The sequence below is a fragment of the Babesia bovis genome, assembly GCF_000165395.2.
Source record: "Babesia bovis T2Bo chromosome 4 map unlocalized Chr4_2, whole genome shotgun sequence".
Lineage (NCBI taxonomy): Eukaryota > Apicomplexa > Aconoidasida > Piroplasmida > Babesiidae > Babesia > Babesia bovis.
In genome coordinates, this window is record NW_026261572.1 from 292,721 (window position 1) to 307,902 (window position 15,182).

Here is a 15,182-nt window from a genome sequence, read left to right on the forward strand (position 1 = left end):
CGCACACTAGATGCAGCAACAAAAAAATATTAAGAGCATATAATGCCCCTACACACAAACGCTTAACCTAAGTTAAACGTCTCTGAAAAATAAGAAGTCGCACTTTGAAGAATACCAGAAGGCTCAATCTCAGAAAGCGAGCCACCGTCACTGTCTAGTCCCAACTCACGAGGGTCATGTAGTAAATCAATGTCCTCATCAGAACTAATAGACACAGTCCTCTTGATACTAAACACCTGGCGATACACCAAGGCGTCATTAAAACCTGAAAGTGATATGGGCTCGTCTTCCATGGAAAATTGACCATGCTTAATAGAATTCAAAGTGTTCAGCCGCCTGGTAGCAGCTAACGCAGGACTTATCTTCATCATAGTGACCCCGTGTAAAGTACTATCAACATCGTCATCACAGTCCGTAGTGTCAGTACGAGCAGTAAGAGTAGAACGACCAGTGTCACGGGAATCATCAAGGTTAGTCACGTTACTGGTACCAGTATGCGGAGATGTCAAGTCTCCATTCGCTTTGGTAATGGAAAACAACTTGCTCTGTAACTCAGTGTTGTGTGAACGGTATCGCTCCAGTTCCGATTGAAGCTGCGATCGTGAATTGCGCTCACTGTCCAACTGAGTGCATTTAAGACGTAACACGTCAATTTCCTGCCTAAACGCTAACGCGTCCTTTTTGTAACGCATCAGCTCTTGCTCCAAGTCCAACTTGGCAAGCCTAAGCGTACTAAGCTCCGATTCAGCACGGTCGCCGTCCTGACGCGCCGATACTAATTTGTCACCTAAAGATGATAACTCATCCTCAAGCACTTTAATGCGATCCTTTAAAATGTTCTGGTCAGCCAAGTGCTGCCTCATAAGGGATTCCTTCACGCTGTCCTTGAATAAGCTTTCATTAACAGCAGACGCAAGATCACGGGAAAGAGAATCCACATTAGAACGTAACTCACAAATAATGCCACCAAGAGATGCCTTCTCAGCACGTAACGCAATAACCTCCTGTAACATAGTGTCACGGTCGTCAATATTGAAGTCCTCAGTAAATGTCTGAGCATCAACAGTACAAGTGGCAAGACGCTCAATGTCATCACCCACACACGCATCAACGCGATCGTTGCCAGCGATATAACGCTCATTCAATAAAAATTCTGCATTGCTCAAAGATTTGCGCAACTCGGCATTCCTGAGCTCTAAATCGTCACAACGAAGCTTAAGTGTCTGAAGCTCACTGGTGGACCCCGAAGAGTCAATCGAGTCTAAACGACGCTTCATGTTGTCCATGTGAACTCGACAACTGTCAAGCTCAAGCTCCTGTGAGTCAACCTTCTGACTTAACAGTGTGTTACTCTCAACTAACTGGTCACAACGTAATTGAAGAGTTGATTTGCACTCAGAAAATTCATGACGCAAGTCATCCAGCTGCTTCTCTTTGTAGGAAAACTCAGTTTCTAACTGCTCCTTCTCCGCAGTAAGCTGGTCTATGCGCTCGCAAAAACGATTGTAAACAGCAGGTAAACAAACATCAAGATCCTCTAGTAATTGCCTATAAAGCTCATCAGTAGAAGCGTTACTGCGACCTGATAAAATACCGGTAGATATAGATCTAGCAGTAGGAGTTACCTTCAAATCATCCTCACCATCAATTGAAATACAAGTAGATATAGTACGGAGATCAACAAGACCATCAGCACGAGTAACGAAACGCTGAGATAAATGACTAAATATCATATCCGATATGTCTTTCGTGTGTACCAAACCGGAACTAAACGTTTCATGAGAATTTTCCTTAACGCGCAACCAAAATTCCTCCATCTCACTGTTCCTGCTGCAACTCTCAATGACAGAATAAAAAGCAGAAATAGCCATAGGCGAAGGCTGCTTCAAAAGCTCATCACGGAAATAACGCATGCTCCTCAGCATCTCGTCGTCCAGAAACAGCGATTTCTGAAGTTCTATGTAAGATAACCCTGCGATACTGGAGTCTGGACCCATCACTGCATCCTCGACACCTGCGGAATGTGAGTTGGCTATGTCTACAAACATACCTTTCCAAAAACGGATGAAAGTAACACTCTCACAGGGGTTTGGCGGAACGCCAAACGCACGGTGGAAGTTGTCATATTTACTAAGGTTGCCAAACACATCACCGCTCTCGTACAAAAGACGCTGTAATGTGTAAGCATTGGCAGGCTGCAATGTGTCCTTTATGTCTGCAGCCAATGTCTGTCGGTAGAGAGATAATATAACCTCCATATAGAATATAGAAAATAGCTATACTATTCAATAGTATGGATTAACGTGAATAAAATGCCATAAGATCACAGGGTGCGACCAACGCGTCCTCATGGCAAACCCAGACAACGTCATGCATATGTACGGCGCACCCACCGGACACATACGGCAACCGGGTGTCTATAGGCCAGGTAAAAAATAAACACTCAAGAAAGAATAAATAAGCGCTCTGGGGATCACTGCAGTACTGTTTCCTCCCGTTTGGGTGTAGCAATACCAAGATAAAATAGATACACACCTGGTCCAATAACTACACATTCATTGCGATAGGTGCATATATACAGGAATAATAGCACAGTGTTATAGAAACATGAAAAAGGTTCGATTCATGACAGAATAATATGCATTGCCAAATAGACAGACGAAAAATGTTCTGCTTTCCATGTTATATAACCAAGTTGCAAATTTTGTACAATCGGTGTATAACAAGCTCATATACGCTTCATGGGAAAGTATAACACGAATGGATCATGTCTGTAGGACGTACATGCTACAATCGGTATACCAAACTTCATGGCGCCAAATAGTGTGCTTAGATATACTAGTCCAGTGTAATTGTAATGAATAATTGGTATATACTGTCCTGGAAACTCTAGAAGTAGTTATATAGCCAACCCCCCTATAGGGCCACATGACCAGTGATACATAACATTCACACCCTAATCTTATGAGCAGATTTGGCAAATTTATAAGAAATAGGTGTCTAACAGACCCGTATATACAACTTATACATTGCAAACGGACACTGCGGTTCCTTCAGCTGGCTAAAGCAGGAGGCGCGCAGATGCTAGTGTTAGGAAATAAAACACAAACGGATATAAATATTAGGACTTTAACAGAAGGTAAAGGTCATCTAGTCACTAATGTAACACCAGAAATTATAACAGACGCCACGAAAAATTACGATCTCATCGTGTGTCTGGACCCCGCCTTGTACGCACGACACCTCTACAATATCAACCTTCCCTGCATAGCCGTATGTAAAGTGGAAGAATTATATAAACACCGGGATATACCAGATGCATTTGACTACTTCATACCCATAGGACCGCATACAAAAAGTAACCTAGTTGAACTCATCACCACCGGACATCGCAAGTGAATAACAACAAAATGTTGACAAGCGTGGATTTCGAACAGTCAAAAAGAACTGAATCCAGCGATCCGGTGGTAGAAAATATCTTCCTTACCGGTAAAGCATGGGAGTTCCTTACCCACAAGGTCTTCGAAAACGAAGCGGGAAGCTCATTCCTCATGGCTGCAGGAGCAGTTGCCATCGCCGTTCTATGCGGACGTGAAAGAAGAGCAGCAGTATTGGCACGAAACATACAGCTAGGCCCAGGAGCAAGTCTTCGCACATTTGGACACCCAAGGTACAGGGAACATATCCCTCGCAACCCACTGATGAAGTACTAACTCTAGGCACGTGCCAGGATATGAGACATAAAACAATAGATAATATATAATACAGTGAAAAATAATACAAAATGTGTCTAGAATAAACTAATGTATTAGGCTAGTATTTAGATAACCGGAGCACGTTCTGTACAGATGACCACCACTTGGCCTCGTCATTCAACATGTCCTGGTCAAACCTAGTTAAACGACTAGAAACGTAGTCCTGTGCAATGTTGCGAAGCAGTACTTTGGCAGCAGTAACAGCACTCTCAGTAGTCAATGACATATTACCAGGCTCCAAGTTCTTCAAAATCCATGGAGGTAGCTTAGAACGCTTGTCAGCACGACTATAACGAGAATCAGCAAAGACCATTAAACCGAAATCACTCTTGTTACGAATAATACGACCAACACATTGCGCAGCCTGGCGCATGGCATCAAATGTCAAAAACTCGTTCTCCATTATGCCGTATTTAGTCTGTAAAATATAAAACGACAAACAATGACCTACCCTCATAAAGTCCAAACGTGCCTTTAAAACACGGGAGAGGGTATACTGAAATGGAACACCAATCAATATGACACAACGACCATAATGACGGTCAAAATCAATGCCCTCAGCAACTTTACCACGACAAATGGAAAGAAATAAAGCACCACGACCTACATCACACGCCTTTCTATAGTTGTGCAAAGCCATGGTAGTGGTCACAACATCCTTAGTCTCCATAAATATAAGCTTGTGCTCCATAATTGATGCGATGATACCGCATTCATACCAATGGGATACAATGAGTTCCATATACGCATAACTCGGAAAGAAACATACGACGCCATCAGGAATGTGCTTACATAGTTCTATCAGAAGTGTACCGTAGTTACGTAACACCGTTACATCGTTACGAAGCTCATACCTAGTAGACATCTGTAACTGGTTAGCACCCTTAGCAACAATCAACGGACAAAGACAATCCCGATCAAGGGACATTGGCAAAGATTGAGTCAACACAGGAGTAAAGTTCAATATCTTAGGATACATCTCCAGGGGTGATATTGTACCCGATGTCAATATAACAGACTGGAAGTTTTCAACCACAGGCTGCATTGCAATAGATGCATCCAAACAACTAAATTGAATCACAGGCTCATATAACGATCCTTGGGGATATGGCTCGACGATAACAATGAATCCAGTAGTATAGGTACCGACGAGTGTACAGAAATCAGCAACTAACTGGATAGAAGATAAATCTCCGAGAGCAGTGATCGAAAGTGTATTCAACAAAGATTTCATACGATTGTAGGTATATTGCAAAGTGCTGTAAGCAATACCAGTTTCTTGTTCAAACCTGAAAAATATAGATATATATCATAGGACGTACCTGTGCAAAAACATAAGAGGGCCCTCTGACCTGGGTTCCTGCACCTTTAAATACTGCTTCAAGTATCCAACAACAGTCCTCAAAAATGAAATAAAGTGCTCTGCACGACGTATATTACCGGGTATGGCCTTCTGGATAACATCATCCGGTAATACAGGAGACATGTAGCCCTCAATGTCTATAGAACTGTCAACAATCCGCTCAGCCAATCTGCGATATTCCTCCAATAATTGACGCTCATCCTTTTCACGCTGACGAGCTACATGACCAGCAAGTATGTCTAAATTGGCATACGCTTCATCCAAAGTGTCGTCGTTAATCTCCACACTCATAGCCTCTATGCAGACATTATCAATATTGTGAGCTTCATCGAATACCACCACTATAGGCAGTTTCGCCTTATTCTCAGCGGGTTTTTGTGGAGCATCTTTTTCCTTCTTCTCTGAGGAAGGTAATGTGGAATAGAGATTCGAAAAGGCAGCCTCAGAAACTTTGGGGTCGAGTAAATACTGATAGTTAAGGACAACCACATTGGCAATGTCAAGCGCCCTCCTAGCAGCAAAATAAGGGCAAATGGGAGTGGAAACACCACTGAGCGGATGCCGGAAGTTAGAACAATATTCCTTCAATCCTTCCAGAGTATATACACCTAGACACAATGTAGCAAACAAACAGTAACATACCAGAAGGTATCATAGTAGGGTTCCAAACACGTTCCAAATATTCATAATGACCACATAGTCCCATGGTAGTGTAATGCTCAATGTCAGGTAGCTCCTCAACCCGAGAGTGATGGACCACCGGGGCAGTAGGTACACCCTGAACACTAGTACCATCAAATCGCAAAACGTGCTCATCAGAAGATGGTGGCTTGCCCTCCTCATATTCTATACGACGCCATACAGACGTTAAGTCGTGACCTGAAAACAATAAGAAACAATACACTCCAAAACATACACTGCTCATCAATTTTCGTTCGATCAGCGCAAGACGATACTCTAGGATTTATGCACAAATTTCGACGTGAACATAAACCAATAGCCAGAAAATATCCTAGAGAATGTTACATTGATCTGGAACTACTTACGATTTTTTGTATTGCTAGAACCTGATTGAGAAGATGGTTCGCCAGTTGAATCCGATGTACTACTGGCTTCCATAGCAACTCTGTCTTTCTCCAACTCAGCGTCACGATATTTAATAACTTCCTTCAACTCGAGAAGAGACTTTTCCATTTCTGGAATAGTACGGGTACAATAAATTAAACGACCCATTTCTGGCCGGGCCAATTGATAACTAGTAATCAGGCTGAACAAGGCAACAGTTTTACCTAAAAAGCGTCATTATGCAATAAAAGAAGAATAGTTACCTGTTCCAGTAGGCATCTCCAAAACAGCATGGCCTTGTGCATCCAAAGTACTCTTAAGACTACGTAAATAAGCCAACTGTTCAGGGTAAATCTGAGGATAAGGAAAGAACACTTCAATGCCATCAAGCCAAAAGCGCACCATCGTGAATTATTAAATAATAACTACCTAATTGAGGTGTCTACTGTAGAATCCATTACACACTGTGTACCACCAATTCATATTTAAAATGTAATATACAATGTTATCAATGGAATATGTATATAAATATGCCAAAATAATTTATTTTAAAACGTTTAAATATACTCTTCATCGGAATCGTCACGAGAAATGAGCACCAACGATGCGTTGGGGCACAAATTCGCGCTTTCCAAAGTTTGCGTGCGATCAGACAATGTCTTTGAAGGAAACATTGTACAAATATCAAAATCATAAGGTATTTTAACCTTTCCGGCGCTAAAATACTCAGCGGCGCCAACCCATTCATAGAGCCTACCGACGGTGTCGTCCTTACGAAATATAGATTCAATACTAGAACCACTAGGTAGCCGTACCTTAATCTTAGTATCACCATCAGGAACAGTGCTAGAAAACTCCTCAGCAAATGACTTGCGCCTGCGGATAGTATCCGCACGGTTCTTCAATACCGTCTCGCGACAGTTCGTATTTGGTACATGGACGGCACTCTCGAATTGATTCATGCGCATTCGAGATATGTCAGCCTCCATGGCCCGCTTAAGGGCCTCGTCTTGCTCATTTATGAGGTTTCGATCATTATCCAGATTACCGTCACCATTGCTCAGTGGTCGTAATGGACTCTCTACTGCAGAAGCTATTGTACTTATCACATTGTCTATACTCGAAAAGTCCTCAAGTGTAGCGATCACAGTGTAGTCAGATAGGTTTCGCATGGCTATAATTGATATGTGAGGCAAGCGTTGAACGCCAAATTCATAAATGAGTCGACGCATCACAGGACCCTTGCCATACCTCACGTATAAAATGTAGTTTGTATCCTACAAAGATAATAAACAAATAACCCCCCCCAAACCTACCAATATCTCAGTTAGTAACTCGTTTGTAAAGAAATGCTCAGAGGAAAAACGAGTGGTATCGGAATGGAGATATATAGCCAAAAGCTTTCCATTGTGAAATGCGTTAGCCTTCACCTGAAAAATATATAAATATTAGACCGCATTAACATACCGATTGAAATGAACCTTCGTAAAATTGAGGATGTAATTGACCATATTTACTCTCAAAGTACTTTGTAAAAGGAGACGAAGATAATCCAACACAACTTAAACATCGATCAACGCACCAGGTCAATATATAACACAATGCACTGTACAAGCCATATAATACATTAACAATAGTAACATGTACATCCTGTATGCGATAAAGTAACTGCCAAACTAAAGAATATTTCGAACCCATGATGACACTGACACCAATCACAAATTCTCACATCCATAGGTTACACATTAAAATACAAATTGCCGTGGATTATCATAGATGCAAGCACATGTCAATGGGTTTCTAGATTTTATGTACCATTTGCTGTATAATAGTCCCAGAATGCTGTAGAGTCAGCCTGTTGGAGCACTCCTAACAGACAACTTCGAAATACATATTATAAAAATATAATGTTACAGATAAGTATGAAGCATATTTAAAGCAGTATCCCCTGATGTGTTTGCTGATCCTTAAATCAACATGGTACTGTGTGTACCGAACATCACCTTGGAGAACTATGGTAGGGTACTACATAGCATAGATATCATTGTTACCAGCGTAGTGGATATGATAAACATTGAAGCATACATATATATTATATAGATTCGTTCCATCACATAATGGTCCCGTGCAGAATCGATAGCTTGCATTGTGTAAAACTGTATATAGAATATACGGTGATAATCCATCGCTATAGATGCGGTCATGTAGGATCTACCAGAGTTCTTCATTATGGGTGTACGTTCTGAAATAACACCAATATAACGTCAAACTGAATAACGGCCCGTCAGGAAAGATCAATGACTAGATAGTGTCACTTTGGAAAAAGAATAACATGTTTACAGCCTGTATTTGGATCAAGAAGGTCTATTACCAGGTATGTATAGGCACAGTTTCTAGCATCTAGTGATAAAACCATGTGACCTAGTATTACATCATGGACAAATATAGCATGTAGATCCAAAAGTTTATCTAAAGTGGCTACTACAAGGGAAACGTAGATTACAAGTTTCTTATCAAACATTATTAGATTAATACAGTTATAAATCAGGATCACTCCAAGGTGAACTAGGAGATATTTCAAACTTTTCAATGGTAGCTAAAGAACCAAGCGTCCACAAACCATGAATTACATGACCTAATCCCAGTTTTAGTGTGCCAAAACCTTCCTTTCGATTGTTAGCATACTCCCCATTGTAGGTAGATCCATCTTCTTGACAATAAAACGTTGCCCTACCATGACGTTTGTTCATTAACCATTCACCTGCAAAAGTATTAAACTCGGTCATTAATCATACCCTCATAGCGATTCCCGTTTGCATACTCAAAGACACCAAAACCAGTGGCATCATCATCAACCCATGTGCCTATGTGGATAATTAATGTCACACTGTCACTAACCCTTAAATCGATCCCCATTTACATATATTAATTCACCAGTACCATGTTTCTTGGAGTTTTGCCATTCACCAATGTACTTGTCATTGGAGGGATAAATGAAACTGCCATGACCATGAGCTTTGTCATTTACCCAATAACCATCATATTTCTCGCCTGTTGCATATGTAAGCGTCCCATAGCTACATAGATTAAAATCATACTTCGTTGACTAACCCTTCTTTGTGGTCATTCACCCATTCTCCGTCGTACTTGTTACCATTGGGAAAGACATATTGCCCACTTCCATGCATCTTCCCATTGTACCAATCACCTAAATGAATTTAAAGCTACAAAACACGGCATTCTAGGATTATCCACTACTAATAGGACACTGTCCTAAACATACCTTCATAGACGGCACCGTCCGAATATTGATATTTGCCCTTCCCACTCATCGCATTATCAACCCAGTCGCCATCATAGGATTCAAGAACTTCCCCCTTGGGCGACATGTAGTTCAGGATACCTTTACCATGCCGTTTGTCATTTCGCCATTCTCCCACGTAAATATCACCCTCCGCATATTTATATGTTCCTTGTCCATGCATAGCCCCGTCCATCCATTCTCCTTCATATACGTCGCCATTGACATACTTTAGCGTCCCGTAACCATTAATCCGTCCATTATCCCAATGTCCTGGTGAATTATGGAAACTATAAAGATATACTAACCTTCGTATACATTGCCACTTGCGAAGTGGGCTACTCCATGGCCTTTAATTTTATCATCAACCCAATCACCATCATAAACAGCACCATCGGTATAGAAGAACTTGCCTTTGCCTTCTCTCTTACCGTAAACAAAGTTACCCTCGTACCTCTCATTGTCACCATAATAAAATATACCCACTCCATGAAAAAGACCATCTTTAACTTGACCCGTGTAAGAGTTTGCACGTAAATCTGTTTCTGGCACCATGGACAATGGTGCCTGGAACTGCTCCATATAGGATGCTGCCATTCTTGTTCCAGTTGTTTTGCTATCTTTACGCTTCATCTAAATGTCGTATTTAACTAAATGCTATATACGGTGTGAGTTTGTCATGTCATACATTAGACTAAGAATCATTAACTGTTGATTAAAAGTGTTCTACTTACAAAAAGTAAAACCTTATCAGATCATGTACACGTTTTATTGTAATCGTAAACTGTATTGTATAGAATACTTTATATGACTAGAAATTCTAAGCAAAACCAAAAGAAAAGTTCGTAAGGGAAGAATCTTTTGGTATACAGGAAAATGAAGATCATTGGCGAACTATATAGTATCATGATACCTTTTGTATGACATAAGCATACAGTGTTAACATAATGGCACTGTCTAAACGTTTGTACTGTGGATTTCCTAAATCCCATATGATGACGGTATCCAGGGGATAAGGTAACAGCCACTCTGGCATTATATACAACACATTAGATACTAGATTCCACAAATCAGCCCTTTATATACAGCTATATAGATAGCACTGCTCCATATACAACTAGAAGCACTGTAAATGCCTACACACTAGTTATCATTTTACCTGATGTCGAAAACATGGGTAGAACACACATTCTGTAAAATAAGGAATCCACTACCTAACCAATAATTCAAATGGTTATATATTCAAATTCTGTTAATGAACGTATAAAACGAACCCTTAAATCATTGAACTACGATCACAGAATATCCTGTGATCTCATCAAAGATTATGCTGATCTCCAGAATTCATCAACGTTAGTCCACAGTGAACAACTTAACAGTGTATCACAGGAGAGAACATGTATTAAATCTAGAAACTACGGCAAAACAGGTACCAATGTTAATAGAAGTTACACGTTGTACATTATAGGAAGCACTGAGACAACAGATTGAAGCATCACTTCGTGACTCCGTAGGTATCACTATGGCCAATTCTATACTATGTGCACAGGTTGAAGCGACCAAAAGGTTGCAAACATTGATTAGTGAAGTAGGTGGCAACTCACTGTGCACCGGGACATACATAAGTCTCTCGGATGTACTGACGCTCTGGAAGAACGATGTAGCGCTGCGTATCGTCCTGTTTAATCAACTGGTACGTATATGGTATCAGGATGGCTCATTTGTACCAGCGTACGTGTGATGAACAAGATTTTCAACGCCTTTTGCGCATATGGTTAGATAGTCCCTATACAACTAAACTAAAATTTTTAAGCGATTAAAGCATGTTCATACAAAGATGTGTGCAACAGATGGCCAAGCAGCATCGTATTTTTATTTACGCCGGTTCATGAGCTCTGCAATTTTCACTCTACCGCTCGGTTTTTGTTCCCTCGCTCCACGCTCCTTTGTTTGACCAGTGGCTTTAACCGATCGCATGTCTTCTATCTTTTGACGGTTGCGCTCGACCATCTTTTGCTTCATACGTTTAATGTCCTCGACTGTTGCTTTACCGCTCTTTAGCAATGCCTTGATCTTGTTCGTGAATTTACGCTTCTTAGCGGTTCTGCTAAGCTTGTTGCCCTCCGATATGTCCGTGACGTCATTGTGCCGGCTAGCGGGAACCACGTTTATAGGTGCCTCCACAGTAATGGATGCAACGTTCTTATTCTTTTCCGCTTCACTTACACGTTTTGGTACAATGTGGTAGTTGCACAGGGAGTCTAACTTGAACATAATCTTCCCAAAATCTTCAGCTAGCTTCTGTTTATGGGCGTCTAACTTGTCTGTAGCCATAAACATTTCTTGGTAACGTTGAGCATATACATCACCAAGGCCCATTTTGCTTTTGTTAAAATCGATTTCTACCGCTCCCTGATTCATCTTGTTACGCTTTTGCTTAAGCCGCTCAATGGCCTCTAACTGGTCCTCTGGTGCAATCTTTCGCTCTATGTTGTCGAACACCTCCGCTTTTATGCGCTGCTGTATGATAATTTCTATGGGAACATCCTGATTCTCCTCAAGTCCCATGGTATCATCCTCTACAACACCATCCATCTCTCCTGCGGCCTCAGCATGTATAAAGGCGGAATTCTGTGGCAATTCAAGGTCTAGGTCTAACAAACTGTTCCTCGCTCTTTTGCGAGCACTAGCTTCGCCCATTAAACTCCAGTGCTTCTCAGCAATGAGGTCTTTCTCAACTTGCGATATTTGGTCATCGTCGTCGTCAACATCATCCATCTGCCTTTCTCGTTCAGGATCAATGTTGTGATCAAAGTCTACCAACTCCGATTCGTCACGGTCACTATATTCATCCTCAGATTCTCCATCCTCTTCAACTCTCTGGAGCAAAAGCTCCATTTCACGTTCATCCGCATCCAGGCCTTCAAGGTCCCGGGAGCAATGCAGAGCCTCTGCTTCATCACCGTCCTCGCTAGGTTCCTTGAAGAAGTCATCGTACATCATGTCGACAGCCGGTTTCGAATCATCAGATTCTTCACCTAGGGACTCGAAATAGTTAAAGTCATCCTCATCTTCAATTTCGCCATTGGCAAATTCTTCCATCTCTTCCATTTTAAAGAAACGGTCTTTTGTTGCTTTATCACGTTTATCCATACTTGTGTCATCGAGACCATCGTCAGGCGATTCATAATCACTTTCGTCAGATGTGCCAACGTCCTTCGACCCGTCTATTTCATCCTCAGCACTGGCTGTCTCCCAACCGGGTTCACTTTCTTCGTCACTTTGATCATCATCATAGTCTTCCTCTTCTGTATCACTTTCACCCATTGATTCAGAAGAGGAGCTCACGTCCTCCATTCCCCTTTCTAGGGGACTATCATCAACACTGATGTGTGAATTTCGATTACCCTGCTGTTGTAAATCACCACGTCCGCTTTTCAATATTCCACGCGGTTGTGTTTGCAAGACCTTCTCGAGCTTCTCGGTGAGTAGTTTAATGTCACCAGACAACTCAGATTCCAAATATGTCCAAAGGTCATTTACACCAAGAGTCGAAGCAGAGTTGTACACCCTCTTAGAATCTGCTTTAGCCAAAGCCAACGCACGCTTTATAGCAGCGGAACGGGTTGACCGCTTTTTGCCTACTTCATCGGCAATACGGATTCTACGTCGTTTGAGCAAAACAACTCCCTTGAAAAACTCAAGCAATTTGTCACGTAGCATCGATTCACACTGCTTTGTATTATCAAACAGCGTCCACGGCCTTTGGAGCAGTTCACTTGGTGATACGCACGCATCGGTGGAATCAGGTATCTCTGAATTGGACTTCTCCATCGTAATAATAATGTTACCAACTGACTATACAAATGAAAAAACTAGAAAATGGTTGCGATATATACTCTAACGATAAGTGCGTCCCAATCATCTTCTCAAATGTGCCCACGTCCACACCATCTACACATTTGAAACGACACATCTCCACAGCAGCATCAAAGATAATTAGACACTAGATTCTACTGTTCTTGCATGAAATGAGCAAGGTAGGAACTATTGTGATTATCGTAGCTGCTGTATTACCATTTATATACATCCATAATGCTCATTCTATAAGCTTTCCTGTTAATCAAGGGTTTTTGAATAGCGCTTCACGAGTTTTTAGATATCCTAATAGATATAACGACATCATAGAAATTAGCTTACATAATTCGTATGTATCTCCTGTCTATTCGGCACATACTGAGGAACGATCTCACCCAGATTTCACTGACAACGATTTGGATAAGCGTATAAACGAAGCACTAAAACATAATTTTGTAAGACGCCTTGAGAATTCTACAGGCTACATTCCTACGAGCTTTGATATATGTGTTTTGGCAGCTGTACCAGAGTTATTCCATGAAAATTTCAGCATACGTCACGAAAACCATTTGGACACTCTTCTAAATCTACGTAAATTGTATCTACAGAAAGTTGAAGAGGAGAGTCAGTTGTCACAACTGTCTAATCGTCGTTCTGATTTGGCAAAGGATTATCTTACGTCTGGCACCTCCCAGCCGTCGATCAAAGAATCTTCTATAACCCTGCGCAATGAGATAAAATCTCTAGAGGCAAGTATAAGGAAATTGAAAGATGACATTAGGTCCCTAGTGAACAGATTGCCAAACATAGTGTCAGAGGATGTACCCAAGACCGACACCGTAGTGCAGAAAGTATATAGCGGTACTACGAAGGCTAAGGGACAACAAACCACAATCCCACATGATGAGGTTATTGCGCGCTTCAGTGAATTCTTTACTTCAAAATCAACTAAAATTGCAGGTACAGGGTTTTCTGCATTCAGTGGAGATATAAGCCGATTAGAAAGAGCACTGATTAATTTCATGCTTGATACACATCACAAGCTATTTGGTTACAAAGAAGTATCCGTGCCATTTGTTGTCAACAGCTCCACTTTGGAAGCTACAGGCCACCTACAACGATTTGAAAACGATCTTTTCAAACTGGACGATCGTCACCAATGTAGCGGCGATCCCGGTTACTTGATCCCAACAGGAGAAATACCTCTTATATCACTTTTGAGTAACACAAGGCTACAACAAAATAAATTGCCTTTATGGTTAATGGCATACACTCCATGCTTCAGAGCGGAAATACAGGATTACGGTAGAGAAACACGTGGACTTATTCGAAACCACCAATTTGGCAAAGTTGAATTGATCTGCGTATGTGATGCCACTGCGTCAACGGATTTCCATGAACTAATGATATCACATATAGAATTCATATTGGAGTCTTTAGATTTGCCCTACCGCAGGGTACTATTGCCAGCTAACGAACTGGGTTCAACGTCAAACAAAACAATTGACCTTGAAGTATACTTCCCTTCTCTAAGGAAATACATAGAAGTCTCCAGTTGCAGTAACACCTTGGACTACCAATCTAATAAGCTGGGCATATTAACGCGATCAGGCTCAAAGGTGCACTGTATTAACGGTTCTGGACTTGCAATAGGACGTACACTTTCAGCAATATTGGAGAACTACCAAGTTATAAAGGATAGTGGACGTCTGGAGATTGCCATTCCACATATACTTCAACCATATCTGGAAGGCGATCAGTCTTTAGCAGAACCATTGCCATGATGCGGTGGCGCAATTTCAGTACACTCTCCAAAAAGGTTGTAGCGTCTGCCAAAATC

The 15,182-nt window shown here is 41.3% G+C and overlaps 9 protein-coding genes across 9 annotated transcripts; 4 read left to right on the plus strand and 5 right to left on the minus strand.

Annotated features, from left to right (window-relative positions):
- Nucleotides 1–12: 12 nt before the first annotated feature.
- Nucleotides 13–2,298, minus strand: BBOV_IV001280 (uncharacterized protein). Its single transcript, XM_051767502.1, has 2 exons — nucleotides 2,051–2,298; nucleotides 13–2,014 (listed from the first exon to the last, which is right to left on the minus strand). The coding sequence occupies exons 1-2, from the start codon at nucleotides 2,256–2,258 to the stop codon at nucleotides 63–65; spliced, it is 2,160 nt and encodes a 719-aa protein (XP_051623036.1). The 5' UTR covers nucleotides 2,259–2,298; the 3' UTR covers nucleotides 13–62.
- Nucleotides 2,299–2,934: 636 nt separating this feature from the next.
- Nucleotides 2,935–3,404, plus strand: BBOV_IV001285 (uncharacterized protein). The gene has a single exon (XM_051767272.1). It carries the CDS (start codon nucleotides 2,965–2,967, stop codon nucleotides 3,397–3,399), a length of 435 nt encoding a protein of 144 aa, XP_051623617.1. The 5' UTR covers nucleotides 2,935–2,964; the 3' UTR covers nucleotides 3,400–3,404.
- On the plus strand, nucleotides 3,391–3,733 carry BBOV_IV001290 (putative integral membrane protein). Its single transcript, XM_001609244.2, has one exon. It carries the CDS (start codon nucleotides 3,411–3,413, stop codon nucleotides 3,711–3,713), a length of 303 nt encoding a protein of 100 aa, XP_001609294.1. The 5' UTR covers nucleotides 3,391–3,410; the 3' UTR covers nucleotides 3,714–3,733.
- A 55-nt stretch (nucleotides 3,734–3,788) lies between these two features.
- Nucleotides 3,789–6,628, minus strand: BBOV_IV001300 (DNA repair helicase (rad3) family protein). The gene is made up of 7 exons (XM_051767910.1): nucleotides 6,447–6,628; nucleotides 6,165–6,407; nucleotides 6,035–6,130; nucleotides 5,761–5,997; nucleotides 5,078–5,726; nucleotides 4,207–5,044; nucleotides 3,789–4,173 (listed from the first exon to the last, which is right to left on the minus strand). Exons 1-7 carry the CDS (start codon nucleotides 6,586–6,588, stop codon nucleotides 3,814–3,816), a joined length of 2,565 nt encoding a protein of 854 aa, XP_051623037.1. The 5' UTR covers nucleotides 6,589–6,628; the 3' UTR covers nucleotides 3,789–3,813.
- Nucleotides 6,629–6,720: 92 nt separating this feature from the next.
- Nucleotides 6,721–7,991, minus strand: BBOV_IV001310 (UBX domain family protein). The gene is made up of 3 exons (XM_001609246.2): nucleotides 7,651–7,991; nucleotides 7,500–7,613; nucleotides 6,721–7,460 (listed from the first exon to the last, which is right to left on the minus strand). Exons 1-3 carry the CDS (start codon nucleotides 7,879–7,881, stop codon nucleotides 6,741–6,743), a joined length of 1,065 nt encoding a protein of 354 aa, XP_001609296.1. The 5' UTR covers nucleotides 7,882–7,991; the 3' UTR covers nucleotides 6,721–6,740.
- A 722-nt stretch (nucleotides 7,992–8,713) lies between these two features.
- BBOV_IV001320 (MORN repeat family protein) lies at nucleotides 8,714–10,138 on the minus strand. Its single transcript, XM_001609247.2, has 6 exons — nucleotides 9,793–10,138; nucleotides 9,467–9,757; nucleotides 9,295–9,391; nucleotides 9,082–9,260; nucleotides 8,979–9,047; nucleotides 8,714–8,944 (listed from the first exon to the last, which is right to left on the minus strand). Exons 1-6 carry the CDS (start codon nucleotides 10,115–10,117, stop codon nucleotides 8,721–8,723), a joined length of 1,185 nt encoding a protein of 394 aa, XP_001609297.1. The 5' UTR covers nucleotides 10,118–10,138; the 3' UTR covers nucleotides 8,714–8,720.
- A 545-nt stretch (nucleotides 10,139–10,683) lies between these two features.
- Nucleotides 10,684–11,306, plus strand: BBOV_IV001325 (uncharacterized protein). The gene is made up of 5 exons (XM_051767869.1): nucleotides 10,684–10,836; nucleotides 10,874–10,913; nucleotides 10,953–10,994; nucleotides 11,034–11,177; nucleotides 11,215–11,306. The coding sequence occupies exons 1-5, from the start codon at nucleotides 10,715–10,717 to the stop codon at nucleotides 11,302–11,304; spliced, it is 438 nt and encodes a 145-aa protein (XP_051623580.1). The 5' UTR covers nucleotides 10,684–10,714; the 3' UTR covers nucleotides 11,305–11,306.
- A 42-nt stretch (nucleotides 11,307–11,348) lies between these two features.
- On the minus strand, nucleotides 11,349–13,357 carry BBOV_IV001330 (U3 small nnucleolar ribonucleoprotein Mpp10 family protein). The gene has a single exon (XM_001609248.2). The coding sequence runs from the start codon at nucleotides 13,316–13,318 to the stop codon at nucleotides 11,357–11,359; it is 1,962 nt and encodes a 653-aa protein (XP_001609298.1). The 5' UTR covers nucleotides 13,319–13,357; the 3' UTR covers nucleotides 11,349–11,356.
- Nucleotides 13,358–13,476: 119 nt separating this feature from the next.
- BBOV_IV001340 (serine--tRNA ligase) lies at nucleotides 13,477–15,180 on the plus strand. The gene has a single exon (XM_001609249.2). It carries the CDS (start codon nucleotides 13,516–13,518, stop codon nucleotides 15,124–15,126), a length of 1,611 nt encoding a protein of 536 aa, XP_001609299.1. The 5' UTR covers nucleotides 13,477–13,515; the 3' UTR covers nucleotides 15,127–15,180.
- The last annotated feature ends 2 nt before the right edge of the window (nucleotides 15,181–15,182 follow it).

Coding starts and splice junctions, on each gene's coding strand:
- BBOV_IV001285 (XM_051767272.1), top strand. CDS start 2,965: ATGAGCAGATTTGGCAAATTTATAAGAAATAGGTGTCTAACAGACCCG.
- BBOV_IV001325 (XM_051767869.1), top strand. CDS start 10,715: ATGGTTATATATTCAAATTCTGTTAATGAACGTATAAAACGAACCCTT. Junction 10,914..10,952: donor TAGAAACTACGGCAAAACAG/GTACCAATGTTA, acceptor TGTACATTATAG/GAAGCACTGAGACAACAGAT. Junction 10,995..11,033: donor AAGCATCACTTCGTGACTCC/GTAGGTATCACT, acceptor CTATGTGCACAG/GTTGAAGCGACCAAAAGGTT.
- BBOV_IV001300 (XM_051767910.1), bottom strand. CDS start 6,588: ATGGTGCGCTTTTGGCTTGATGGCATTGAAGTGTTCTTTCCTTATCCT. Junction 5,998..6,034: donor AACGAAAATTGATGAGCAGT/GTATGTTTTGGA, acceptor TATTGTTTTCAG/GTCACGACTTAACGTCTGTA. Junction 5,045..5,077: donor CCTCTTATGTTTTTGCACAG/GTACGTCCTATG, acceptor TATATTTTTCAG/GTTTGAACAAGAAACTGGTA.
- BBOV_IV001340 (XM_001609249.2), top strand. CDS start 13,516: ATGAGCAAGGTAGGAACTATTGTGATTATCGTAGCTGCTGTATTACCA.
- BBOV_IV001320 (XM_001609247.2), bottom strand. CDS start 10,117: ATGAAGCGTAAAGATAGCAAAACAACTGGAACAAGAATGGCAGCATCC. Junction 9,758..9,792: donor AAGTGGCAATGTATACGAAG/GTTAGTATATCT, acceptor ATAATTCACCAG/GACATTGGGATAATGGACGG. Junction 8,945..8,978: donor AAACGGGAATCGCTATGAGG/GTATGATTAATG, acceptor ATACTTTTGCAG/GTGAATGGTTAATGAACAAA.
- BBOV_IV001290 (XM_001609244.2), top strand. CDS start 3,411: ATGTTGACAAGCGTGGATTTCGAACAGTCAAAAAGAACTGAATCCAGC.
- BBOV_IV001330 (XM_001609248.2), bottom strand. CDS start 13,318: ATGGAGAAGTCCAATTCAGAGATACCTGATTCCACCGATGCGTGCGTA.
- BBOV_IV001280 (XM_051767502.1), bottom strand. CDS start 2,258: ATGGAGGTTATATTATCTCTCTACCGACAGACATTGGCTGCAGACATA. Junction 2,015..2,050: donor TTTCATCCGTTTTTGGAAAG/GTATGTTTGTAG, acceptor CACATTCCGCAG/GTGTCGAGGATGCAGTGATG.
- BBOV_IV001310 (XM_001609246.2), bottom strand. CDS start 7,881: ATGGGTTCGAAATATTCTTTAGTTTGGCAGTTACTTTATCGCATACAG. Junction 7,614..7,650: donor ACGAAGGTTCATTTCAATCG/GTATGTTAATGC, acceptor TATATTTTTCAG/GTGAAGGCTAACGCATTTCA. Junction 7,461..7,499: donor AGTTACTAACTGAGATATTG/GTAGGTTTGGGG, acceptor TTATCTTTGTAG/GATACAAACTACATTTTATA.